Source organism: Caretta caretta, chromosome 3, assembly GCF_965140235.1.
Source record: "Caretta caretta isolate rCarCar2 chromosome 3, rCarCar1.hap1, whole genome shotgun sequence".
NCBI lineage: Eukaryota > Metazoa > Chordata > Testudines > Cheloniidae > Caretta > Caretta caretta.
The window spans coordinates 84,680,405-84,708,115 of record NC_134208.1 but is presented as its reverse complement, the minus strand read 5'-3'; the positions used below and the strand labels follow the sequence as shown (position 1 = coordinate 84,708,115).

Sequence of the window (27,711 nt, the reverse complement as noted above, 5' to 3'; positions counted from 1 at the left end):
TATTTCTCCATTGTTTATCTGTATGGTTTGTCTGATTCTTTGATTGTTTCAGTCTGTTGCGTAACTAACTTTGCAAGATTTAAATCAACTAAGGTGGTGGGGTATGATTGGTTAAAGAATTGTTTCATAATGGGTTAGGATTGGTGAAAAATACTGTTTTGTAGTACTTTAGTTTAAAATTATTGGTTAAGGTATAGCTAAGCAGGATTCAAGCTGGGGTCCAAAAGGAAGTTCTTTGGAACCTAACTCCAGGACATAGCTGCCTACCTACACAGAGAGGGAATCATGATATTCCCCTTCTTACACAACTATCTGCTGAAAACATCAACACTATAGATAGCCATAGACTCCACCCAACATACAATAAATACGTTCACCAGCTTAGGACTTCACATAAACATACAAAAGTCTACTCTAATACCTGTCCAATGCCTGGAGTTCATTGGAGCAGACCTCAACTCCCTCGAAGCAACTGCCTCCCTATGAACAAAATGCTTTCTGACTCTAACCGCCTTGATCTCAACAGTACAGAACAGCCCACAAGTGTCTGCCAGAACTTGCCTACAAATCCTAGGCCACATGGCCACCAGGACCTTCATCGTCTGACATGCAAGACTACACATGTGGTATCTACAAGTATGGCTCCAGACAAATTATGTCCCACACATGCACAGCATAAACAAGCTCATCATCATGCCCAATACAGTCAGGGATTCCCTATTAAGGTGGGCCAATCTAGACAACGTCAGCAGGGGGGTGCCATTGCTATAGAATCCACCATTGCTCACCATAACCATGGATACTCTATACAGGGCCGATGGTCTATGGCAGAGTCCCATCTTCATATCAACCAGCTGGAACTACAAGCAGTTCAAAATGCCTGTTCTCACTTCCTATCACTAATCGAAAACAAAACGGTACAGATTCTCACAGACAATGTAGCTTGTATGTTCTACATAAACAGACAAGGGGGAGTGCAATTGCATTCCCTATATGTAGAAGCGATGCCTCTTTGGCAATGGTGCATCAAACATAACGTCCATGTTATAGCATCATACCTACCTGGCTGCCAGAACATCACGGCAGATACTCTGAGCAGGAAGTTTTATCAAGATCATGAATGGGAGTTGAATACATGGTAATCCTAGATATTTTTCAGATGTGGGGGTTCCCAACAATAGACCTCTTTGCCACCACACAAAACTCCAAATGCCTCCAGTTCTGCTCCAGAGCAGGACTTGGTTGACACTGTCCGGGCGATGCCGTCCTCATCAAGTGAACCGCTCCCCTCCTATATGCCTTCCCTCCCACCCCCCTCCTAGCTGTGTACTCCACAAGATAAAACAAGACTGATCCAGAGTAATCCTAATAGCCCCCACATGGACATGACAAACATGGTACCCTTACCTTCTCCACATGGTGGTCTGTCCACCACGCACACTCCCGCTTCTGCCTTGGCTTCTATCACAGGACACAGGTCGCATCATCCATCCAGATCCCGAAAGTCTTCATCTCAAAGCCTGATTATTACATGGCTCTCAGGATCTGAAATGACATGTTCCTCAGAGGTACAAAACATATTATTAAACAGCCGTAGGACAACTACCCGACTCACATATGTACATAAGTGGAAGCGATTTGACTCATGGTGCCAACGCAAACAGACTACATCTCTGTCAGCCCCCTTACCTGTCATTTTAGATCACTTACTGGAACTCAAACAAACGGGCCTCTCCATGAGTTCAAGCCATGTACATCTGTCAGCCATCACCACATTTCATCATAAAGTTGATGGATTCTCTGTTTTCACATCCACTTACTAAACACTTCCTAAAGGAGTTTAGATTCCAAAACTTCCTAAAGGGTCTCTCCAGCTCCTATCCAGAAGTTAGGAACCCTAACCATGCCATGGGACCTCAGCTTAATCCTCCACACCCTCACCAGGCCCCTTTTGAGCCCGTGGCTTCCTATTATTACACCTCTCTATGAAGGTTGCATTCCTAGAGGCCATTACATCTGCCAGGAGAGTGTGGGAACTAGCAGCTCTCATGACAGACCCACCTGATACAATCCTTTTCAAAGATAAAGTATCTCTCAGATCACATTCTAAGTTTTTACCTAAGGTTGTCTCATCCTTTTACCTTAGCCAACCTATATACCTACCGACGCTTTTTCCGAAACCACATACGGGCAGATGACAATTTAGACTACACTCATTGGATGTCAGCAGGGCTATAGTCTTTTACATCCATAGAACAAAATCTTTTTGCAGGTCTCCAAAACTGTTCATTTCACTCATCAAACGATCAAAAGGCAACACTATTTCCAAACAATGGCTATCTAAATGGATATCAGACTGTATCAAACTGTTATCTCCAGCATGAATGAGAACTCCCTATGTGGATTCATACTTATTCTACCAGGAATCTATCAGCCTCCATATCAGTCCTCTCAACAATGTTCTGATTTCAGAAATCTGTAGGACCGCAACCTGGACCTCACCACACACGTTTACACGGCACTATGTGTTGCAACAACATGCATCTTCCGACACCCTATTTGGTCACACAGTACTTTCATCTGCTACTACTTCAACTCCAAAGCCCCCTCCATCCATCAGAGGGCACTGTTCTCCGGGTAGTGAAGTACCCACAGGGACATCACTCGAAGAAGAAGAGAAAGTTACTTACCTTGTGCTGTAACAGAGGTTCTTCAAGACGTGTGTCCCTGTGGGTACTCCACTACCATCTGCTTCAGAGTTCTATCACCAGAGTGCAGTAGAGAAGGGGGGGATTGGTCGCACAGCACCAGTTAACCACCTGAAGCGGCATGAGATGGGGACCGCGCATGTGCAACCCAACGGGGCACGGCTACCATAAATCTCTGGCTACGAGCACAGTGGGGCACATCAACACCTAAAGTGGAGCATCCACAAGGACATACATCTCGAAGAACCTCCGTTACTGCACAAGGTGAGTAACTTCCTCTTCCTTATCTGGATGACTGGCTAGTAAGATACCAGACCAAGTCTCAGGTACCCTCCAACATAGACATTATACTTTTGATGTATTGACTCTTCTAATCAATACAGAGAAATCCATCCTGTCTCTTGTTCAAAGAATAGAATTCACTGGGCAATCCTGGACTCTACAAAGACCTGGGCTTTCCTGCTAGAGCCATGGTTCTAAACAATGTAGGTCATTGCTTTAGATCTAAAGGTGCACCCTGTTACCATAGTTTGGAACTGCCTCAAACTTATAAGACACATGGCAGCATGCATTTACATGGTGCAGCATGCCAGACTACATCTCAGATATCTACAGAGTTGGATAGCCTCAGTGTACTCACTGGCCTGCCAACATACACTCATGGTGGTTCAAGTACCTGCTTAGGTCTTGTCTTCCCTAGACTGATGGTAGAACCTATGAATGTTTGCGAGAGAGTTCCCTGTGCCCTTCCTCAACAGACTCTCACCCTAGTCACAAGATGCATTAGATCTAGGTTGGGGAGCTCACTTAGGTCCCATTCAGAGTCAAAGCCTTTTGTCTCCCCAGCACCTAAGTGGAAATTTGCTGGTACTTTTAGAGAACACAGCAGCTATCAACTATGTAAACAAGCAATGGACTGGGGAAGGGTGTCGATTGACAAAGTTATGCCAGGAGGCAATCCTTTGGAATTTCTGCATTGTCAGTTCCATCAACCTGAAAGCTGCTTACCTTCCGGGAGTTCAAAATACTCTGGCAGACTGCCTGAGCAGGTCTTTCGCAGGTCACCATATGAATGTGAACCAAATGTGTCCAGTTCCATTTTCCAGTGGTGGAGAACTGCCCAAGTGGACCTATTTGCAACAAGAGAAAACAAAAAATGTCATCTTTTCTTTTGCTCCCGTGTGGGTCACAGCCTGGGTTCGCTGACAGATGCTTTCCTCCATCCCTGGTCAAAAGTTCTGGTGTATGCCTTCCCTCCATTCTTCTCCTGCCCAAAGTCTTATCCAAGCAAGATTCCACTCACCTTATTCTTAATAGCTCATTGGTTTTTGACTCTACTAGCCCTATCAGTAAGACTTCCGCTCTTTCTCCCGAGAAATGTGGATGTGATCTCCCAGGACCACAGCCACCTCCTTCATCCCAACCTTCACACCAGCTGCCTGACAGCAGGGATGCGTCATGGCTGACAACCTCGGAATGAGTTTACTCTAAGAGGATGCAGGAGGTGCTGCTAAATAGCAGGAAACATTCAACGAGGTCTACTTGCCTTACTAAATGGAAGGCATTCTGCATCTGGTCCATACAAAGAAGCATCCTCCCAGCTCAAGCTCCGATTTGCCATATCTTGGACTATCTGTTGCTTTTGAAAGAGCTAATCTTCACTGTTAGTTCCATCTGAGTCCATCTGGCAGCTAGTTCAGTTTTCCACCCTACTGTGGAAAACTGATCAATTTTTTCAAACCATACGCCCATCAGATTTCTAAAGGGTTTGCTCATATTATACACTCAGGTTCATAACCTGGTTCCACAGTGGGGTTTGAATTTAGTGCTTGCTAAGTTGATGAGTCCCCCTTCTGAGATGCTAGCAACTTATTCTCTGTTACACCTGTCTATGAAGATGGCTTTCGGTTGCTATAACCTCAGCCAGGAGAGTAGAGGAGCTGCAGGCTTTAGAATGGTTTCAGAGTAGCAGCCGTGTTAGTCTGTATTCACAAAAAGAAAAGGAGTACTTGTGGCACCTTAGAGACTAAATTGGGTAGGCTTTAGAATCAGAGCCTCCCTATACAATTTTCTTCAGAGACAAGGTTTTCCTTTGACCTCACCCTAAGTTCTTGTCCAAAGTGGTTTCCAAATTTCACATGAATCAAGTGATTTTTTTTTACCAACTTCCTTTTCAAAGCCCCATTCAAGTAAAGAAGAAGAAAAACTCCATGCTCTAGATGTTAGAAGAGTTTTGCTTTTTACCAGGATCAGACTAGAACCAGTCAGGTCTTCATCTCAACTCTTCATCGTGATTTCAGATAGAGTAATGGGCCACCCAGTCTCCACCCAGAGGATCTTTGCCTAGATTTTCATCTGTATTGGTTTATGCTACCAATTGGCTGATGTTGCACCTCCAAGTAAAATGATGGGTCACTTGACCAGGTCTCAGGTGACTTCTGCAGCCTTTCTCACTTGTGTTCCCATTCTGGATATCTGTAGGGTAGCAATCTGGTGGCAACCTGGTCATCATTCCATACACTTGCTTCTCATTATGCCATCTCTCATCAGTCTAGAGATGATGCCAGATTTGGATAAGTGATGCTACAATCCTTGTTCAAGTAGACTCCAAGTCCACTTCCAGTTCGAACTGCATACGAGTCACCTACAGTGGAATGGAAATGTGCAATCACTTGAAGAAGAAAAAACGGTTATCTGCCTTTCCATAACATGTTCTTCAAGATATATTGCACATGTCCATTTCACAACCTGCCCTCCTTCCCTTCTCTATCAGAGTCTTCCCAGTGGGAACTGACGGAGGTTGTGGGCAACGTGACCCTTTATATCTGTGTGCAGTGGCATCAGGGACCAGAGGGCACTTGCGCTTCTCCAGTGGGTACTGCTGAACGGAAGTTCTCTGATAACTGTGCACAAGTTGCATGCATACCTACAGTGGAATGGACATGTGCAACACATCTTGAAGAACAACAGTTACGGAAAGGTATAATCATTTTTTTCCTAAGCAGTTAGCATTCTAAAGGGCCTTTGTCAGTTGCTTATAACTTACTCAAACATTTATCTTTTGGTTTTATTACTTTTCGTGTCTGGTTTATGATTGAGAATGAAATCCTTCTGAAACTTTGAACCAAAATGGTTCAGCAGCTTTTGAGATTGAAGACAGTGGGTGGGGGTGAGGGGAATACACCTTTTGACGTTTAAAAAGAAATTGTAATTCTCTTTCAGTAGCTCTTAACTCTTCTCATTGAGGTGCTAGAACTTGAAATTTTGTCAGGGACAGAGTCCCTAGATTAGACATGTGTTTTTTGGTGGCCTAGTCAAAATCTATTACGTTTTTTAAATTCTCAAAACTTGACAAGTTATGAGCATTTAAAAACATGATTGAAACATGCCTTCAATGATTTAATAACCAGAGTTTTTAAATAACTTCATTCTCTGCCCATGTTCTCTTGGTATGGCACGTGAGCACAACAAAGCTGGGTTTAATTTTAGCCTGTACTATACATTTTTTAAAAAACATTGTCCAATTCAAAGTACAAGTAAATATTGAATAAGGAAAGTCTCCCTAACTTATTGTATACAAAGGAGCATAGGATGGACCATGAATCCAAACCAACTCCCACTGAAGTATTAGAATGACTCTCATTGATTTCAGCAGTCTTTGAGTGGCGCTCCATGTGACTGAGTCAATGTTGTTGTGTTAGAAACCGTAATTTTTTGGATTTCCGGATTTTGTGTGATTTATTTCTCAATCATAATGTTTTATTGATTTATTTTTTTCCATTTGCTATAATACACAGGCAGCCAAATTAATTTCTAGTATAACTCCAGTATTCAGCGGAATTAGACCAATTTGGCCCATGATTTTTCCTGTATCACTGAAAGACATTACAATATGATGAAATATCCGTTGAGTATGCTAAGTGGGGACTTGTGGTAGACTGTTGGAAGAATGTTTAGTGGATGATTTCTCTGTGAACACTTTGTATAAGTATGTGGAATAACTTGAAAAATAATTTTTCAAATGTGTGATCATGGCCCTTCAGACTCCACACCCACATAATTTGCACAGAATTCATCTCTAACTGCAGAGTAGTGCTTCAGAATCTGAGTTTTCCTTTAAAAAAACACCATATTTCTTGTCCTTATGGTTGGGAAGAAAAGCTTGAAAAATGTGAACCATATATAAACAGGTGCAGTGGAGTCTTCCTTAGTTTTTCAGCCAGCCTGAAACAATAGATTTGAGCGACGTGAATTGTCTCACACATTTTAATGTTAACTTTTAAACCTAAAGATGACCTATAACATATTAAAAACTGAAAATATTGGAACATTGTAAAAAAGCAACCCTGAATTCAATATAAAAATAAACAACATAAAAGCTACTGTACTGACTGGACTATTATTTTTTAATATTTAATTCAATAAAACTCACAAACTTAAAAATGTATCTGAAACTGTTACACAACTTTCACCAGAATACTACAATATCTAGAAACTTTGCAGCACAATTTAGGTCCATCTTACTACAGAGTACATGGCACTGCAAACAAAATATTAAGCAGTATTGTTTCCATGTTAGCAATGTCATGGAAATGCAATTCTACCCTTATACATAACCATTACTTGAGTCTCACAAACACCTTAGTAAATTGTGCAAGAGTTGCCAATTACAAAATTAATCCATAAACTGGATTACATTAAAATATAATTAATAATCAAGTTTAACATTATTCTTGAAGTAGTAGTATTCTGATTGTAATATGCTTGCTTATTGTGTAACACAGAAGTCTCTACAAAGGAAATGCAGATTTACCAAAATGTATTATTTTTACTTTTTGACAAAAATATCTTTTCCTTTAATCATAATATTATTTTAATGTTATGATATTTGATAACTATAGTGGATACTAAAGACACCACTGAGGATACTTCCACATCCAAAACCGATGGAGAAGGAACCACAGAAGAACAAAATGGTACTAATATTTTTAATTATTATAATTATGTCTGTTTGTTTTCCACTGTTCAAATATGACAGAAGACAAAGTCTCTGGACCAAAGAGATTATAATTTAATGCAGATATATCTTGATAACGTTTAGATCTCTGTGGGACAAAAATTCAACACTGACAAATAATGAAAAATCTTGATATAATTAGTTTTACAAAAAGTGAGTTTGACATTTTTGTCAAATGCTAGTTTTCACACAATACATCATGCATTTTATATAGTAACTTCACAATGTATTTCTGTTACTATTATCAACAAGGCATATGGAAAAATTAATGATCTTGAAATCCTCCTAAAATATTTAATCATTTCAATATATGATCTTTATTCCTGTTGTACAATAAATGAATGATTGAATGCACAGTGCTAGTCAATGTGAGTAATTGACTTACACATCTTTGGGAATATAGACCTTATAGTTTATAGAAAGGGTAGTCAATAGGCAGACCGCAGGCGAAATATGGACTGCCAGACACTTTTGAACAGACCCTGAAATTTTTATTTAACTTATTATCATTATTATTTTCTCTGAAGTCTGGACCTTGACTATATCTTGACCAAAACATTTTGACCTCAACAAAAAATAATTTACTACCCCTGATGAGGTGCCACCTTGCACTGTGATTTTTGTTATTTCTAACATACTAGACTGGGTCAGAGCAAGTTAACGCTTTGACTAGAAATCCACAAGAGAAGATCTGAGGGTGCTAAAGGAAGTGGTAGTGGTGATTCAGTTGGTATCACTCTTCTCACTGAGTCAATATTGAACTAATGCCCTTTCTGGTGTTAGGGGTCATTATACTGTGTAAGAGGTTATCTTTTGAATGAGACATAAAATCAAGGTCTTCGGTTGTCATTATTAAATGTCATTTTGAGGGAATATTCTTCAATTCATGTTGTGTAACTTCTTCAAAACTGTTGTGTAGTGTTGCTGTGTTGTTAAATGACTGCTGCATTCCACCTAAGAAGTGGCTATGTTTTGGTGGTCATTTAAATGACTCCTGTTTATAGGACGTACACACTAATTTGTAAGATCTGTAAAATGCTTTATAAGTCTTTTTAGATGAAAAATACTGTGTAAAATATAAGCGATCTTTATTATTAATTAATTCCTTGCAAACACAATAGAAGATACATCAAGAAACACATCAGAGTCAGAGGTAACTGCTGATCACCCAGAAGTTCAAGCTTTGTTAGAAGAAGCTGTAAAGATTGCAGCACAATCTCCAATAATGCTACCAGCTGAAGTATATGCTGAAGTATTAGAGGAAGCCATTACAGAGGTAAAAATACCAGTACCAAAACATTCAAATGTCATTTCTAAGAGTTCCTTGTAATATTTTATGTATTCCTTTGGCAACATTTACTTTTCAAATTGTACATTTGAAATGTAAATCTAGTATACTTCACGTTATATAGTCTCAGTTTGACCCAAAACATACTGTAGACTAGCTTACATTAGGATGTAATATTTGTAGCCTTTTAATTAGGAATGTCAAACTTTTATTAATTTTATATTCATTTTTGTTTTAGTTTCACTGTAAACCTTCTGATACTATTGGAATTTCAGAGCAGCAGTGTAGAAAGGCTTAGATCTCTCCCACATGGCCCTTAAGCAATGTACAGTACAATATACCATCGTACTCAGGAGCTGTATTGATGTTTATAGCTATAACAGTGAATTAAGAGGTGCTTCCTTACTACACTGTTAAGACTGTAACATAGAAATCTAAGACAGGTTCTTAAATCAATTATTAGAAAGCCTTTTTCTTCAGTTCTTGGGCAAAACTCCCCAATGATTGCCTAAGCAAGGACTTTAGGATCAGCCTATGAGAATTCATCATTGTTTTCTTCTAAAACTGATAACTTCCAGGCCAAACTCTGAAAAGATTAGGGTTACTGTTAGATCAGTGAGAGTGGATACGGTGTAAGCTTCCTACTTCAGTTATGCCCTTAAGCATGTGCTTAATTTTAAACACCTACTTAAGTCCCATTGACTTCAATGGGATTTAAGTAAGTACGTAAGTGCTTTCTTGAATAGGGATCAACTTACATATATGCTTCAGTGCTTTCTTGAATTGGGGCTTGAGTTAAGAATCCTCAAAAAGAACAGGAGTACTTGTGGCACCTTAGAGACTAACATTTATTTGAGCATAAGCTTTTGTGGGTTAAAACCCACTTCATCGGATGCATGCAGTGGAAAATACAGTAGGAAGATTTTATATACACAGAGAATATGAAACAATGGGTGTTACCATACACACTATAAAGAGAGTGATCAGTTTAGGTGAGCTATTACCAGCAGGAGAGAAAAAAAAACCTTTCGTAGTGATAATCAAGATGGGCCATTTCCAGCAGTTGACAAGAACGTGTGAGGAACAGTGGCGGGAGGCGGAGAAATAAACATGGAGAAATAGTTTTACTTTGTGTAATGACACATCCACTCCCAGTCTTTATTCAAGCCTAATTTAATGGTGTCCAGTTTGCAAATTAATTCCAATTCCGCAGTCTCTCAGCAGATACTGTTCGGCCTTTCTCAACTAGCTTGAGGAGTGTTTTAGAAACTGGTATTTTCTCCCTATGAAGGTACTTACACATCGTAACCAAGCCAGCTCTCAATGTTCTTTTTAAGTCTCTTACTGTACAGCATTTTCTCCAACCTCAAATAATTTTTTGTGGCTCTTTTCTGAACCCTCTTCAATTGTTCAACATACTTTTTAATATGTGAACACCAAGACGGGATGCAGTATTCTATTATAGGTCTCACCAATACCGTATACCTCCTTACTCCTACTCCCTATTTATACATCTAAGATTATATTATCCCTTTCTTGCCACTGCCTTGCACTGGGAGCTCATGTTGAATTGCTTGTCCACTATCACTCCTATATCCTTTTCAGAGTTTCTACTTTCCAGGATACATTCCTGCGAAGGGCGTTGAAATCTCTGGGAACGGAAGATAGTTTCCTCACAAATCTTGAACAAAGACTATAAGATGCTGAAATTAGGTCTTAGCTATTAGAAAGCATATTTTTACTTTTATTTGCTTGTAATCATCTCTACCTTTATTTCTTTTACTTGGCATCACTTAAGCTATGTCCTTTTGTTAATGAACTTGTTTTACTTTTAATCTAAACTAATACAGTGCTGTATTTGAATAGAAGTAATTAATTCCAGTTAATATGGTAAGCTGCAAATTGTTCTCTCTTTAAAAGAGCAAAGGAACATTATTCTTTCTCTGAGTGGTCCAGGAGAGGGCTGGACACTTCATGGAAGATGGTTTTGGGGAAATTCAGGTCTGGGAGTGTGTCTGATATCACCTCTGCTTAAGATAATTGGGTGATAGAGACTAGAGTTGGGCTGTTGTGTTGTAGGCAGACTGCAGGAGTCAGAATGTTGAACGCAAAGCACACAAACACTTCAGAGAACTGCATACTTGTCTGCTGGCTGTTGGTGTGTGGGTTGTGAGCCACAGCAGCAAAGGATTTAAGGCATACAGGGTTACAGGACAGGTGGTGACACAACCACTCACTGGTCTGGATTCCACATTCTTTGGACCTAGATGCATAACCTTGCATTTGGATCTGTTTAATACATTTTGTTTGAATGGAATAGCTTAAACAAGCAATCCAGATCACGCTATATAACTGTCTTGTTCTCAGCATTCTATGCCATTGTGCCAATCTTTGTATCATCTACAAATTTCATCATCTGTGATATTTTATTTACTTCTGGATCATTGACAAAAATATTGAATAATGTAAAATCAGGTATAGAACTTCACTATGAAGTTCAACCTTATCAACCTCAATGTGATCAGTCATCTTGAACTTTCAAAAGCTTTCTCTTTCTCTATCCTTCTCCTCACTTCAATGAGAAAGTGTTTAAATAATATAAAAGAAATTAAAGTGTCTCCTATTATTAAGAGAGCTGTTACTAGATTCCTAGATTTGGCCCTGAAACTTCAAATATTCTCCATCTCTGAATTTGAATTATGTACATTACACAAAGAAATTAGTTGTACTAAAACAGTGGAAGTAGATGCCCTTCCAGAGTCTTCCTTTAACATTGCGATCAAAAGTGATGAATTTTACCTAAACCAGTCTATTTCCTTCATTACTTTTTCCTGTTTTCTCATACATCATATAAGGAGTTTATCCAGTGTAGGCTAGATGTTAAAGAGGGATCTTAGCTTTTATTTGGCCAGGAAGTAAGATAGTTAAGAGAAGTCCACATCTTCTTCTTGTTTGTTATTGAATTTTGTAAATGATACTTTGAGTGTAAATGGTTTATATTAATATGGAAACTGGTGTTTCCTTCTCAAAACAGTAATGCTCATTCCACTTAAGCTACCGCAGTTTTTAAAGCGTAACTACCATTTTGTTGATCTTGGAAATCTTCAAAACTGTAACACAAAGTTCAGTTCACATTTTTTGTGAGTAGAAAGAATTTATATTGTCTGTTTTTCTAAACAATTCACTGATATTATTGTATTTATATCATTTTGTTTTACAACTAAATCCAACATTTTGTAACAGCTGACTAAGAAGAACAAAGACAGGTTTCCTGGGGCTCCAGAAAAAGGAGGATGGGTACTAGATAACTATCCTATAACATCAGAGCATTGGTTAGCCTTGTCAGAAAAAGGCCTCTTACCTAACACTGTTGTCTGTCTGAAGAATATAGAAAAAAATGGTTAGTAAATGTTTTACTTTTAAAGCATAAAAATGAAAATCTTTTCCCAATTTTGATGTCTTTGCTTGAGGTATTGTTATAAGAAATGTGAGTTAAAGTGTACTTGTGTCCCACTAGCAATTTTGTAGGACTTTGCCTCTATATCAAAAGGGATCCATTTCTCTCCCTGCCTTTTTAAATAATTTTGTCTGTAATGCAGGTCTCCTCCCCGTGACTCCACACAAAACATGCCAACATAATTCCAGCCCCAAACCTAAATATTGAAAAACATAACAGCACACTTCCTGCAACTGTGCCTCAGTGGGTCACATCTGAGAATACCAAATTCTGGACAAACTGTCAAAAAATAGGGCAGACACACCCCAAAACTGGTGGTTATGTTCCCGTGAGATATACCAAACCAGCAACAAAAGTAAACTTCTGTTTCACCACACTGGCTAACTGTTATACCAATAAAATAAAAACCAGCAGGATCTTATTAAAGGGAAAAAAGCAAAATACCACATTTATTGTGAATACAGAAAGAATCATAGTAAGCAGTTAGTTATAGCTATAACATTCCATTCAATTTCATATTTATTCACACATTCATTCCTACAAACACACACACACACAGGTTCTGCAAGGTTGTTATCATAGTAAGCAGTTAGTTATAGCTATAACATTCCATTCAATCTCATATTTATTCACACATTCATTCACACACACACACACACAGAGGTTCTGCAAGGTTGTTATAGTTACCAGCCTTAGAGTTGCTCATGCCAAGCCACTGGCCAGGTGGCCTGGACATGAGGAGGGAGCAGGGCCTTGTCAGATGCTCATCTGATGCTCCTGGAAGTTGGTTTGCAGAATCAGACTCCAAAGTTCTCACTTTCTAGAGTCCATTTTTATAGGAATTTCTTCCTATGCTAGTCTATGGGAATTGCTTCATCATGCTGTTGCTGAATCAATCAGCAGATAGCACATTCCTGACGGCTCCGTGCTGCTAGATGTTATCTTGTTCTTTGGTTCTCCCATTCTTGAGGCTGTTGGGTGGATTCCAGTCTGCCCTCCGGGGGGGGGGTCCTCTGGTTATTTCCACTTGACGCCTTCTTCAGCCGATGGACACTGGATTCTTAGGCTGGCACCTCCCTGATCATTCAGTTATTATCCACACCAAGCATCCATCCACATACATCCTCTATCTCTATTTTAATCACAATTGTTAAAGCGAGATGAATACAACAAAAGGGCGGGGAGTCTCTGGGTGCTGTTTCTGTTGTTAGAGTATTACTTTGAGTCTCTCTGTGTGAGTAGTTGTTATTACAAAGAATTGTTTTGAGAACAGACTCTGTCTTAGAATGTACTAACACAATTAGCAGCTTGCAAGTTTCAAACATAGAGGGAGAGAAACAGTACCAAAAACCAAGAGACCTCTTAATTAGTAATACCCTGGAATCTAAACTATGGGGAATCAAACTCATTTGTGATTTTAATACAGAACTTCTTTAATATGATCCAACATAATAAGAAGTCAGAAAAGCAGTTTCCCTAAGTATTCCAGTCCTTGTAGCACCACCAAAAACACTAGATTTAACAATGAGTTCTTTAAAACCAATTTCATCAGATAAAAGGTTCTTCTGGTCCCAAAGGACCAGTCACACACCCAGGTCAATATATAACTCTGACCTTACCCAAAAATCATGCTGTTGCCAATCCTTTAGTATCTGAAATCTAAAGGTTTATTTATAAAAAGAAAGAAAGAAAGGTGAGAGTTAAAATTGGTTAAAGGAATCAAATACATACAATAATTGCAAAGTTCTTGATTCAGGCTTGGAGCAGTGATGAAATAAACTGCTGTCTTAAGTCAAGTGTCTGGTTGCTTCCAAATCATTGGAAGGTCCTCAATCCCTTGGTTAGAATGCTCCCATTAGTATAAGTCCATAGTCCAGAGGCTTGAGCAGGAAAGAGGCCAAATGGAGATGTTTCCAGAGCCTTTTATAGCTTCTGCCATGTGGAGGGAAATCCATTGTTTCAAACAAAGCCCTCAGCACAGCTAGTGGAAAATTACAGGTAGCAAGATGGTGTTTGGAGTCACATGGGCAAGTCACATGTCCATGCATGATTTTGCTTAGTCACAGCAGGAAAGTCCATTAAGTGTAGATAGGCGTCTTCCATGGTCCATTGTGAGTTAAGTGTTCCTTGATGAACCACTTAATTTGAATAGTCCCTTCAAGATGTGCAGGCTAAATACCTTGTGGATATTACCCAGGAATAAACATATTTGAAATACAGGTATAGAGCCAGTGCTCATAACTTCAAATACAAAAATGATACATGGATACAAATTGCATAATCATATTCAGCAAATCATAACCTTTCCATAGACACTTTGCTTGACATAATTTGTACAAGATTTGTTGTAATTATATAACAGTGGTTGCAACAATGATCTACATGGTCATATTTAATCAGATAATGTCACACCTCCTCAGCACATCACCTAAATAACTCTATTAGAAACATTACAAATGGTAGCTTCTGAAAATGCTAACTATTGTTACAAATTGTTTCCACTTAAAACAGTTGCTGCTATTTAACAATTATCCAAACAAGCAACACACTTAAACACAACAATCAACTAAAAATCTATACCATACACAAACTAACTATCTTCTTCAATGCAGCACCAATTCAGTATTTCCAGCAACTAAATAACATACATTTCTAACCATTCCAGTATAGACAGAGTTAAAAATTGCATGTTTTGTCTGGAGGTGATAAAGGAACCCTGTGTGTTTGGGTATGAATAAGTTAATGTGGAGAAATCAAAATCAAGGGATGGCTAAGGAACAAACTAAGTAGTTTCTGGCTTTTTTATAGGTGTATTAGCGGAGTATCCCCTTAACTATTTTAAATGTTTTGTTGGGGTAAATTTTTACAAATTCTGTGTCTGCTTTCCACTTATATCTTCTAATAGAAATAATAACCCACTTCTGCATTTCTAGAACACTTTGAGTTATTGTATCATAGACCACACCCTCAGTTGGTCTAAATCAGCATTTCTCAAATACGGCCAGTAGGGGCTGGATGTGGCCAGTAGGGGCTTTTCTTGCCACCACAGCCTTCTGGGTGGTGATTGGGAGCATAAAGCAGCAGCGCTCCCCTGGGCCACCAGGAGGGGTTGGACTTTGGCTCCCTCTGGAGCCACAAATGCTAGAGGAGCAGACAGCTGGTGTGAGTTCCCCACCTCCCCTGGGGCAGTGGGGCTCAGGCTTCCTGCTTCAGACCTGGGGTTGTGGGTGTCAGGCTCCAGCCATGCAGCGGTGGGATCCAGCCATGGGCTCTGTCCCCCGGTCCCTCACACATCACTCCTGGTTCTTGCTGCCTCACCCATCCCCCCCACTGCCTCCCTTCCTACCTCCCCATCTAAGGCTTAATTTATCTCCCGGCTTGCCAGGGCTGAGTAAATCTGCTGTGAAAAGTGATATTTGTATGTTTGTTAATATCAGTTTTTATTGCCTCCCAGCTAGCTAACAAGTCTGCTGCTGTGAAAAGTAGAAGCAGGCTTACTAGCTAGCAAGTCTAAAAAAATAAAACCAAAAAAACTAAAGAAACAACAACAAAAAAGCCAAGAACATGCAAAGTACCTTATTTGTGTTTGAATTCTGTTTAGGTCCAGAAAAGAATAGAGACAACTGTGTTGTTTTTATTATTGAGTTTGCAAAAAAACCCAACACTTGTATAAATAAGTTACTATGATTTGGACATGCACATGTAAATATGTATTTGTTTTTCCTAAAGTTAATGAAGCATTTTAGGAAAAATTGTCATAGCAGCCACCAGCAACAGTAGATGGCCACACTTTGAGGGCACTAACAGTTTTGTTATGAGAACCCCTGAAATCAGCATAGCTCTATTTAATTAAATGGAGATATACCTGCCAACGATGTGTCCCTGTATCTGTTTGCCAAACCAAATGAATGATATGCCGCTGCTCATGTGAATAAAGTTACTCATATGGATAAGAGCTTTGCAGAACTGAGGACGTAAGTCTTTATTTCTGCATACCCTGAACCAGTAATATGGATTCATGGATTTTATATTTTTTTCATGATTTTTTAAACATTTTTTGCCATTCTTAAACTATGGGCACACATACAAGCTAGAAAAACAACAATTTCAGTTTAAAATATGACATACACAAATGTAAAATTTCAATACTTATCCCCCACCATAGCCTTGCCATATCCCACACTCAAGTTATTAGGCTGTTGGCACTGAAAACAAAGCTTTAAAATTTTCAAAAGTGGTATATCTGTCATTTAAATTGGCACACACTTCTTCTCTAAAATTTAAAAATGTGTCTCTAAGCTGTCAACCATTTATAAAAGGGATTTCATACCTTAAAAGCATACTCCTTCTAATGAGATGGTAGTTTTATATTGCTACCAAAAGTATATTACTCTTGTGTAATTGTATTGCAGGAATATTTTTACTACGCAGATTGTACCTAACAAATAAAGATGAAATTAATTCTAAGATTTTGGAAAGACTTACAGATGAAGCATTAAAAAAGCTAAAAGAGGAGGAAGAAACAAGGTAAAATGTAACATGTGAATGCATAAAATATAAAAAGAATTCATTTGATATAAGATAATATATTCTACAAGAACATACACTGCTTTTATGGTCACAAAAATTTCCACATCTATTTTACATTAAGGAGATCCATTAACACAGTGCACTAAAAAAAAAAGTTAAGAATAGTTCTGTTAGGTCCAAAGTCCTGCAATACATTGTTACCTTAGTGTTAATCTCTGATGAATACTAAACTCAGATAACCACATTTGGTGTGGGGAGATCATCTAGCTAATATGTTTTCTTTGGACCCAGTCGTTAGTTTATTTGTCAAAATGATAACATCCAGGAAAGGTCACAAATTATAATTGATTTTTATTTAGTAATGAATCACTTTGAAGAAGCAGGCTTGCCAAACTGGATCTTAATATTGAAAAGTATTTTTCTGCATTTTCGCTTGCATTTAATGTTTGAAACTTGTTTCAACCATATTTCATACACATAAAGATATAGAGTACTTGTGGCACCTTAGAGACTAACCAATTTATTTGAGCATAAGCTTTCGTGAGCTACAGCTCACTTCATCAGATGCATACTGTGGAAAGTGTAGAAGATCTTATTATATACACACAAAAAGCATGAAAAAATACCTCCTCCCACCCCACTCTCCTGCTGGTAATAGCTTATCTAAAGTGACCACTCTCCTTACAATGTGTATGATAATCAAGGTGGGCCATTTCCAGCACAAATCCAGGTTTTCTCACCCCCCCCCCCTTTTTTTCCCACACACACACAAACTCACTCTCTGCTGGTAAACCTGGATTTGTGCTGGAAATGGCCCACCTTGATTATCATACACATTGTAAGGAGTGGTCACTTTAGATAAGCTATTACCAGCAGGAGAGTGAGTTTGTGGGGGGGGGGGGGTGAGAAAACCTGGATTTGTGCTGGAAATGGCCCAACTTGATTATCATACACATTGTAAGGAGAGTGATCACTTTAGATAAGCTATTACCAGCAGGAGAGTGGGGTGGGAGGAGGTATTTTTTCATGCTTTTTGTGTGTATATAATAAGATCTTCTACACTTTCCACAGTATGCATCCGATGAAGTGAGCTGTAGCTCACGAAAGCTTATGCTCAAATAAATTGGTTAGTCTCTAAGGTGCCACAAGTACTCCTTTTCTTTTTACGAATATAGACTAACACGGCTGTTACTCTGAAACTTGTCATAAAGATATAGAATCTTCTGATTTCAGGAGAGAACTGCAAGAGGTGCTGAAATTAAAAGAAGAAAATCAGCAACCTGTAGAGTCTGCTGAAGACAAATATGAAAGCAAGTATCTTCTGATATAATTTTAATAATATCTCTTTGCAATTGTTTCATTGCTTAAATTATTTTACAAATTGGGATTCAAACTTTAGCCCTCATTTTTAGCCACTCAGCATCTGGGGGAAGGAGTACTTCACATTACTCTCTACTGAACACCTTGACCAATTCAGGTATCAGTATTTTTGCAGAGATCTAAGAGGATTACTCCCATTTCTCTCTTCGTGGTCCTCAAAAGCCCATAACGTTGTGATGGCCTTCTTCCAAACAGGAACAGCTGGAGATAACTCAGAGCTCATCAGCACATCTGTGTTCATTGGCCAGCGGGAACATTCTCTCCCCCACAGCTTTGTGGCAGAACTTTCACGCCAGCTTGTGTTATGTCTGATTCAGTGTAGTACTATATTCTTCCTTCCCTGAATTTTTCAGTTAATTGAAAGCATAAATATATATTGTAGTGTATATTAAACATAAAAAATTATAGATTAATAAAATCAGAAAATTCAAAATTCTTCAAGTATTTATCCACATGGATCCCACTGTAGGTATTTGTGCCTTGTGCATGCAAGCCTGGAATCTTTTAGCTAGCTGCGTCTTTTGGGGCTGCCCATGAGCCCTATGTGTCTTCATGCCCCCTGTTATGGGGTGTTCACCTCACACAAGGCAGAACAGGTTAAATTAGGGTAATTAACCTGATAGGCCACACCTGGGGGAAGGCCTGCATATGAAAGTCAGATTGATGATGAAGCCCAGCTGAGAAGGAACAAGCAGCGCTGATATAAAGCCAGGAAGTTGGCAACAGAAGGGGGCTGCAGTAGAAGTAGTCTGCAGTCACTCTCTGGGAGAAGAGGTGTTTTGGGGACTATGGAGTTAAGTAGTCTGCAGTTACTCCCTGGGAGGAGTGAGTTTGGTCTAGTAAACCCAGAGAGAAAGGAGCTAGAAGATACAGGAAGGAGTCCAGGGAAGTAGGAGTGAGGTCTTGGAGCCACAGTTGCTAGTCATAGGTCCCTGGACTGGAACCCAGAGTAGAGGGTGGGCCTGGGTTCTCGTATCAGCCACCTGGAAAGCGGTATAGCCTGGGCAGTGGAGCAGAAGACTGCCTGGGACAGTTGTCCAATAGGACTCTGCTACCCTGGAAGGGGAGGACTGTACTGACCTGGCCAGATGACCAAGCCATGAAGAAAAAGTGGAGAGAGGGAGGCAGCAAGGTGTGCGAATGAGTGGCAGAAGAGGGAATTAGACCCAGAAGGAGCTAAGCCCCAGAGCAGCCAGAAGGAGGCACCCTTGCATTGAGTGTGCCCCTTTAAACCCCTACAGCAAGGGTATAAATGGTGGAGCAGCCCTAGCCACCACTCTGTTTCTTTTAGTGCCCATGACAGAGCTACACAGTGTCCATCTGCTTTCCTATTGTATCTTAGGACAGGGGGTTTATTTGTTTGTTTTTTTAATTTAACATTTTATTTGGTGACTAGTGGGGAAAAATAAACAATTTTTTCTTGATTCTCCCCTTGGTACTGGACTGCACATCATGTGCTGAGTCTTGATCTCTGGGTTTTAAGATCTGCCTTATTTGCAAATCAGCTATGCCCACGCATGATGGACATGCTAGATGCCTCTTTTGTTTAGGGAAGTCCCATACTGTGGAAAAACATTAAAATTTCAAATCTTTCTCTAAGAGAGCTCTCAATGCCCACTTAAAGGTATTTCCTATGGAAAAATCAATTAAGAGTGTTTCAGACTCTGGAGTTCCTCCATGGAAACAGTCTGCTGTATTGGAGCTAGTATCTACCCGTGTTCTGGCTACCAGAGATGTTACGTTGGGAGCTGGTAGATCTTCTGGCTCTAAGAAACTTCATGCTTCTTGAAATCATGCTTAGCCTTCCCTTTTATCATCCTCAGGTCAGTCAGTGGTTCCTGCTGCTCAAGGCAGGCAAAAGAGTGCTTGATGCCAAACACTATCTCACCGGTTAAGAAGAAATCTAAGTCTTATTCTAATGTTTCCAAGCTGACTCCTTCTAAGGCAGATCAGCACTATATCTCTTTAGGAATTATGTAAACTTGCTATTCTGCTTTGGTACCAAGGTGACAATCCTCATTGACCAACACTGCTACTTTAGAACTGGGGATAATGGTACTATCTGTTACTGATTTGTTAGTACCATGTTCTATTGTGAAGGTCCCTTCATCTGAGATATCTACATTGAATTGAGTTTGGTACCAACTGCACTGGTACCCACTCCTCTTGCAACTCAGACCCTTTTTACAACATCTATGGACATAGTCATTACCCCAGAACCAGCGCCTCCTCTCCTAGACACTTCTCTGATTTCTGTGGGCTCTAAGTCTGTTCTAATACCAGAAATAAGGGTAGTGATTATGAATATCTTCCTGCAACCATCTTCTATGATACTGGCATTGGTGTCTCAGAGACTGGAGTCTGGACTTCCTCATTCTGTGGTAACACCTCAGAAATCTGTACCACTAATGGAGAAGTTCTGCTCATTTGCATCTTCCTCATCTTATGGCAAAAGAAGTCCTTCCAGATTTTCTCTTCATTCTTTGTTTGGTTCCTGAAAGGGATTTACAAAGGAGCCCCTCTTGTTGTAGATCTTATGCTTTGGACTGGTCTCAAGTAACTTGATTTCTACTTTATCATATATCAGGGATTAAGGCTTGGGCGATCAAGTCCAGGGGTTAAAGACACAGATGGTTGGACTGGAGGAGGTTAAGCCAGAGTCAGTAGTTAGGGACTGGAGCCAAGGGTCAAGGCTGAGTTGATAGCCAAGGAGATTATTTTGTATGACCCATATCGTTTCAAACCTCCTCTCCCATCCAAAAACCTCAATAAAAGCACGCCTGAGTTTGCTGAGGCACGTGGCAACATGGACATAATATGACCCTGTATTCAAGGTTAAACCTCTGGCCTCTCCCAAGGTTGGTTGAGGTCAGTTTCAGCCAAGTCCAGTTTCAGGCACAACTTGGACTTACTTATAGAAGATCCTCAGTATGCGCTATCATCTCTCTTTTGGTGGACAAACCCTCTGAATGTTTGCCAGTATATTTGCTTTCATCCTCCACCCACTTCGGAGCCTCTGGTGTTGAATACATCTGCCCCATACTAGCCTAATGGGTTAATAAAACCCTAGGGAGACTGTGCAACAGGCAGCCAGTTGGGGAGGACCCATGGGAAACTGTGCAGGAGACAGCATATTGGCGAGGGCTACAAGGAGCAGCTGGGCAGATCTGCAGGCAGAGCAGATCAGTCACTCCCTGGAGCTCGAGGAGGGAGGAGGACTCGCTGCCTTACAGGCAGAGGGCAGCTAGCAACTTGGACAGAGCAGTGCTGGGCAGGATCAGGGGAGTGAGAGCGAGCTTCTGGCTGACTGTGGGCATGCTGAGGCCCTGAGACAAGGGTGGAGAAGGTTCTGGAGCTGCGGGGATGTGGCCCAGGGAAGTAGACTGTGGGGCTGGACGGGATGCAGCACGTGGCTGCCATCTACAGGGTCCCTGGGCTGGGACCCAGAGTAGTGGGTGTGCCCGAGTCCCACCCCCCCACACACCATTCCCACTGGCCACCAAGGAAGTGCCTGGACAGTGGACTACGGTCCCCCCAGAAAGGGGGAGAACAGACTGTGACGTAGCCAGAGAGCTGTGTTCTGAAGAGAACGCTGTGGTCACTGAGACAACTCACATCCTGGAGTAGAAGTGACGGTGGTGAGACATCACCAGACAAGCGCGCACGGGTGGACGAACCTAATTCCCAGGACAGCCAGCAGGAGATGCCACAATGGTGAGTCATGCCCCATCACAGCATCCAAGCTATGATGGGGGGTACACTTGAGTTTTCTTCAAATTCAGGTTAAGTGTTCCAAGGCAGAGTCTTGGTTACACATAAATGTACCAAAGCTCAAGGTTGTTAGTCTAAACTACAAGGCATTTCTGCCTCTCCTTCAGGGGCCCACTACCTAAAACGTAATGGACAATACAACACCTATACACTATATAGACAGTCAAGGGGGAATGAGATCATCCCCTTCTGTCAGGAATCAAATATACCTATGGGACTGGTGCATCCAACATTGGGCTGGGCTAATAGCTTTCCATCTCCTGGGTACCCAGAATTATTTGGCAGATCAGCTGAGCAGAAAGAGCTCCACTACTCATGAGTGAGAGTTAAAAGATTCTGTTCTATACTATGTATTCCTAAAACGGGGAGTTCCCTCAACAGACCTGCTTGCTACAATACAGATACATATTTCCTGCAGCCCCAAGAAGCAGTGCAAAGACTTGGGGGACTCAGAGGTAATGGAAGAGCTGAGGGAGAGGGAAGTAATTGCTGGGAAGGAGCCTGGATGCGAAGTGGGAGAGTTGTTGGGTGTGGGTGGGAAAAGTACGGAACAGTTTTTTCGAGGGGAGGGATTGTTAGCGATCCCCCCGTGCAGACCCTGGCTGACCCCTGCCCCTCTCATTTAGCCATGCACATCTGGTCCTGGCCCCATGTGTCCCTGCACCCCAATTCAACACCCTTCCCCCATCCCCATGTGACCCTGTGCTCCCATTCAGCCACCCCCTCCCCCAAGTCCCTGCACCCCCTTCTCCTAACCCCATGTGTCCCTGCCCCCTCTCAGCCACCCCTCCCCTGTCCCCAGTGTCCCTGCACCCCTGCTCCCCCCAGCCCCATGTGTCCCTGCACCTCCACTCCTATTCAGCCCCTGTCTCAGTCTGTCCCCCCACTAGCCCTTCTGAACCCCAGTCTGTGACACCCCGCCCCCAGCAGTCCCATGTGCCCCACACTGTCTGTTCCCCTATATCCCATGCCTCCTGACCTGGCCCCATGGGCAGGGCGCTATGAGGAACGCAGCCTCTTCTCTTTCGTATCCGCATCTGGGGCTGCTCCCATTGGGAGCAGCTGCTCTCTGTTCTGGCACAATAGTGTCCCTGGTGGATGAAAAGTGTAACTGCAGCACTTTCCAGCAGAATGTATTTTCTGATGAGAAAAAAAAAATTCGGTGCAGGACATGACTTCTGCATGTACACGGTGGCACAGAATTCCCCCAGGAGTAACTGATACAGAGTCCTTACCTAGTAAATGATAAGAGTCCTTACCTGGATTTTTCATATTGGTGAAGGAACTGAGTTTCTATTGGAGCTGTGTGTGTGCCCTTGCTATAGGGGGCATGAAAGCATATAGGGCACATGCACAGCTCCAACAGATACTTCTGGGTAAAATATTCTGGGCTCATGCATGTACATACCTACATTAGGATCCATGCAGATAAAAGCATCTTTAAGAACTCCAGTTACTGTAAGGCAAGTAACCTCTCTTTATGGTTCCCTCAATAAAAGTAACTCAGTCCATATGTATTGTATGGTAGTATTTTATATTCTGATCACTTTCATGCCTTAATATATGGGTAGTGTGGCTGAGTTACATATTTTCAGTTTCCAGACTTCTGTGCAATTTAAAATCTAAATGATAACAATGTTAATGTAGATATTTTTATTTTTAAATTCTATTTTTCAAAATAAAAAGAACTTTTATTGATGGTGGCATCCTCAAATGAAAGAATCACATTAAGTGTTAAAGTAGGCAGTCCATCTGTGCTACTGTGTTCAGAAGAATACTGAAATCTAAAACAAATTAACTTGTTTAATTAAATAAAAGCATTAAACTGTTCACGGCATTCCTTCTCAGGCAGCATCTGCTGAGTCAAATAGTGTAAATGTTTTTTTTAAATAAAACAAGATCATTTTAGTCACCAATATTTGAAGTTATGCATTCAAAAATAAGTTTTAAGAAAACCTCATGCTTCATGGCATGAACTGATGGTCCTGGGGGTCAGAAAAGGAATCTACCATCACATGTACACAGTACAACTAACGAGAGGCATTATGGGTAGGGTTCCATGTATTCTACAACTCCATTGCCACTAGCTTGCCACAACAGAGTGCCACGTTATTGATTTCTAGCTTGCAGCACAGTACATGGGGGCCTTCATTCTGGGTGGAGCTGAGTGAAAAGTGGAAAAAAAGTCTGTGAATCCAAAAGGTAAATTTAAAGTAAACTATATTTGTTTAAATCCTTTCATGCTTGAAAACCAAAGCACTCCAGGCTGGTTAGGCAACGGTTAATAGGCAAAGCTCAAAACCATGTAGGAAACTCAGCCTGGAGCAGTTATAAGGAAGATTAAGATTATCTTGATTTTAGTGAGGCTTTTGACAGTCACACGTGTCATTCTCATAAGCAAACTAAGGCAACGTGGTCTAGATTAAATTATTAAATGGTGGGTGCATAACTGGTCCAAAGACTATACTCTAAAAGTAGTTATCAATGGTTTGCTGTCAAACTAGGAGGGCATATCTAGTAGGGTCCCGCAAGGGTCTGTCCTGGGCCCGGCACTGTTCAACATTTTCATTAATAACTTAGATAACAGAGTAGAGAGTATGCTTGTAAAATTTGCAGACAACACCAAGCTGAAAGAAGTTGCAAGCATCTGGGAGTACAGGATTAGAATTCAAAACAAACTTGAAAAACTGGAGAATTGCTTGAAATCTACAAGTTGAAATTCATTAAAGACAAATGCAAAGTACTACATTTAGGAAGGAAAAATCAAATGCACAACTACAACATGAGGCATTATCGGCTAGACAGTAGTGCTGCTGAAAAAGATCTGGGGTTTATAGTGTATCACAAATTGAGTATGACCCAACAATGTGATGTAGTAGCAAAAAAAAAAGGCTAATATTGTTCCAGGATGTATTAATAGGAATGTCGTGTATAAGATAGGGGATGTAATTGCTTCTACTTGGTACTGGTGAGGCCTCAGCTGGAGTATTGTGTCAATTGGGTCAAATTTGGGGTGCCGTACTTTGATGAAGGTTTAGAAAACCTGACCTATGAGGAAAGGTTAAAAAACTGGACATGTTTAGTCTCAAGAAAAGAAGATGGGTGATATGGTATGTCTTCAGATATGTTAAGTGCTGTTATACAGAGGTTGCTGATCAATTGTTCTCCATGTCCACTGAAGGTAGGACTAAAAGTTAACAGTCTTAATCTACAGCAAGGGAGATCTAGGTTAGATATTAGGAAAAAGCTTCTAACTATAATGTTAGTTAAGTACTGAAATAGGCTTCCAAGGGAGATTGTAGAATCCCCATCTTTGGAGGTTTTTAAGAACAGGTTAGACAGACAGCTGTCAGGGATGGTCTTTATAAAGATTTTATAAAACAGGTGGTTTTTCGCGAACAATGAAGCATTTCTAAAATGTTAAATATAAAGGACTTCTAGTCTCTGTATTATCTGCATCACAAACGAAAAAGTAAGTCTTGGTTGTGATCATCCGACTTACATTTAAATCATCGAGAACGTCAAAACAACTATGCATGAAAGAAGTAATAATGTCAATACACTTCTGCTGTAAACACATAAGCCCTTATTTAGAGAAAATTGTGTTTTCCCATTGCTACATTTGATTTCCATAATCAAATACTGACTCATCAAAACATTTCAGTCATGCTGCTCTCAGCCTGACATCTGTTTTATTTCACTTTTATGTGTCTCAGGCACATTGACTACAACCCTATTCCCATGTGACATGTTTTTATAGGAAAAAATTAATTGTATGTGCACAGCTCATTTTTTATAAAAGCCATAGAGTAAAAATGCAAACTTAAATGTTGTCAAGAAAAGAGTCTAGCACTCTGTGATGCTCTTTTTGTGTCTCTTGTGAATGAATGTGTACTTCAGTAATTACAATTTCCATAAACTCAGCAGGCCACATTAACTCCTGGCTTATGCCCATTGTAGTCAACAGTTACAGCAGTGTCAATTGACCTAATTTGTTCAAATACATCATATTGTCCATATTATGTTTAAAAGAAAAGGTAGACAAGTTAATAATGTACAGGACATTTACTTATGTCTGTATTTCTCGTACTGAGTCTATAGGTATGTCTACATAGCGGCTGGGAGGTGTCATTCCCAGCACATGTGGACAATCACACTGTAGCTCTGCTCAGGTTAGCACCTAAAAATAGCAGTGTGGCTGCAGTGGCCACCTGAATTCAATGTTGCCCAGCCCCCTGGGTACCTACTCCAGCAGCTAGCCAGAACTGCTGCCCATTCTGTGATGGCCAAGTCTATTTTTAGGCACTAGCTCGCTATTTTCAGGTGCTATTTTTAGGTGCTAATGCTTGTATGTCTACCTGTGCTAAGAATTACACCTTCTAGATGCAGGGTACCTCTACAGTACATTGGAGCTGGAAGGTATAAATGGAACTAGGGTGCTAAAAATAGATATGCAGATACAGCAGCACAGGGGCTAGCTGCCCTGTTGTATTCAACAGGTGGGGCTAGCTGCCCTGAATAGGTACTTATGAGATCATACTGAGTTGGCTAGCCCCTTATGCTGCTTGCACCACTGTGGCTACACGTCTGTTTTTAGCATGCTAGTATGGATATGTCACCTGGAGCTGGAGTTTACAAATTCCAGCTCTTCTGTAGACGTACCCTATAAGTACTTGCGGAAATAGACATAGAGTAAAATTTTCAAAAGTACCTCAGTGACATAGAAGCCTCAGTCCTATTGAAAGTCAAATGCATAAAGCATCTGGTAAGTATATACAAATCTGGTTTGTCAAATAACTCCTGCCTATAATGTCTGGTTGCAGCTGGTATCTTTGCATCCTGTTTCCCTTTACACAGTTAATCTGGGACAAAGTTAACATCAATTTTAAAGTATCAGAGGGGTAACTGTGTTAGTCTGGATCTGTAAAAGCAGCAAAGAGTCTTGTGGCACCTTACAGACTAACAGATGTATTGAACCATAAGCTTTCGTGGGTGAATACACACTTCGTCAGATGCATCATATTCACCCACGAAAGCTTATGCTTCAATACGTCTGTTAGTCTATAAGGTGCCACAGGACTCTTTGCCGCTTTTATCAATTTTAAAATAGTTTTAAGTATAGTAATAATCTTTCAGAAGCGCTGCCTCAACATGCATATTTATATTAGGCAGCATCTATATAAACTATCAATCTCTGTTATTAAAACAAGCTTTTGGGCATGGGAAGGATGATATCTGAATTGATATAGCTCAATGGACTCATTCCATCTTGAGTTTTGAATTTAAGAGATGTTGTTTTCTGTAACATCTCAAATCATATGCAATTTAGAATCCTTTTCAATGTTTCACTTAATATCAGTATTTTGTATATACTGTACAATATTTGATCCTCCCTGCTTCTTCATTCATTGAGTGTTTTCTTAGTTCCATATTTATCTTGTATTTGCTTGCTAGCTTAATAACCTAACCTGGAGCTTTCTTCTTCTAGCTGGAGACTGTTCAACCCCTGCTCACAGAAGAGAAAAAGCAGACTCTCTTCCACCTGCAGGCAGGTGATAGT

The 27,711-nt window shown here is 40.4% G+C and overlaps 1 protein-coding gene across 6 annotated transcripts in view; it reads left to right on the top strand.

Annotated features, from left to right (window-relative positions):
- AK9 (adenylate kinase 9) overlaps window positions 1–27,711 on the top strand; it is a 241,372-nt gene that overhangs the window by 77,985 nt on the left and 135,676 nt on the right. For 5 of the 6 annotated variants that reach the window (XM_048844821.2, XM_075126637.1, XM_048844820.2 and 2 more), the window contains 5 exons: window positions 7,610–7,684; window positions 8,847–9,001; window positions 12,257–12,413; window positions 16,883–16,997; window positions 18,234–18,310. In XM_048844821.2, the coding sequence (XP_048700778.2) occupies window positions 7,610–7,684; window positions 8,847–9,001; window positions 12,257–12,413; window positions 16,883–16,997; window positions 18,234–18,310 (579 nt within the window). The remainder of the gene's footprint in view (window positions 1–7,609; window positions 7,685–8,846; window positions 9,002–12,256; window positions 12,414–16,882; window positions 16,998–18,233; window positions 18,311–27,711) is intronic. The other variant, XR_012667633.1, reaches the window with a different exon arrangement.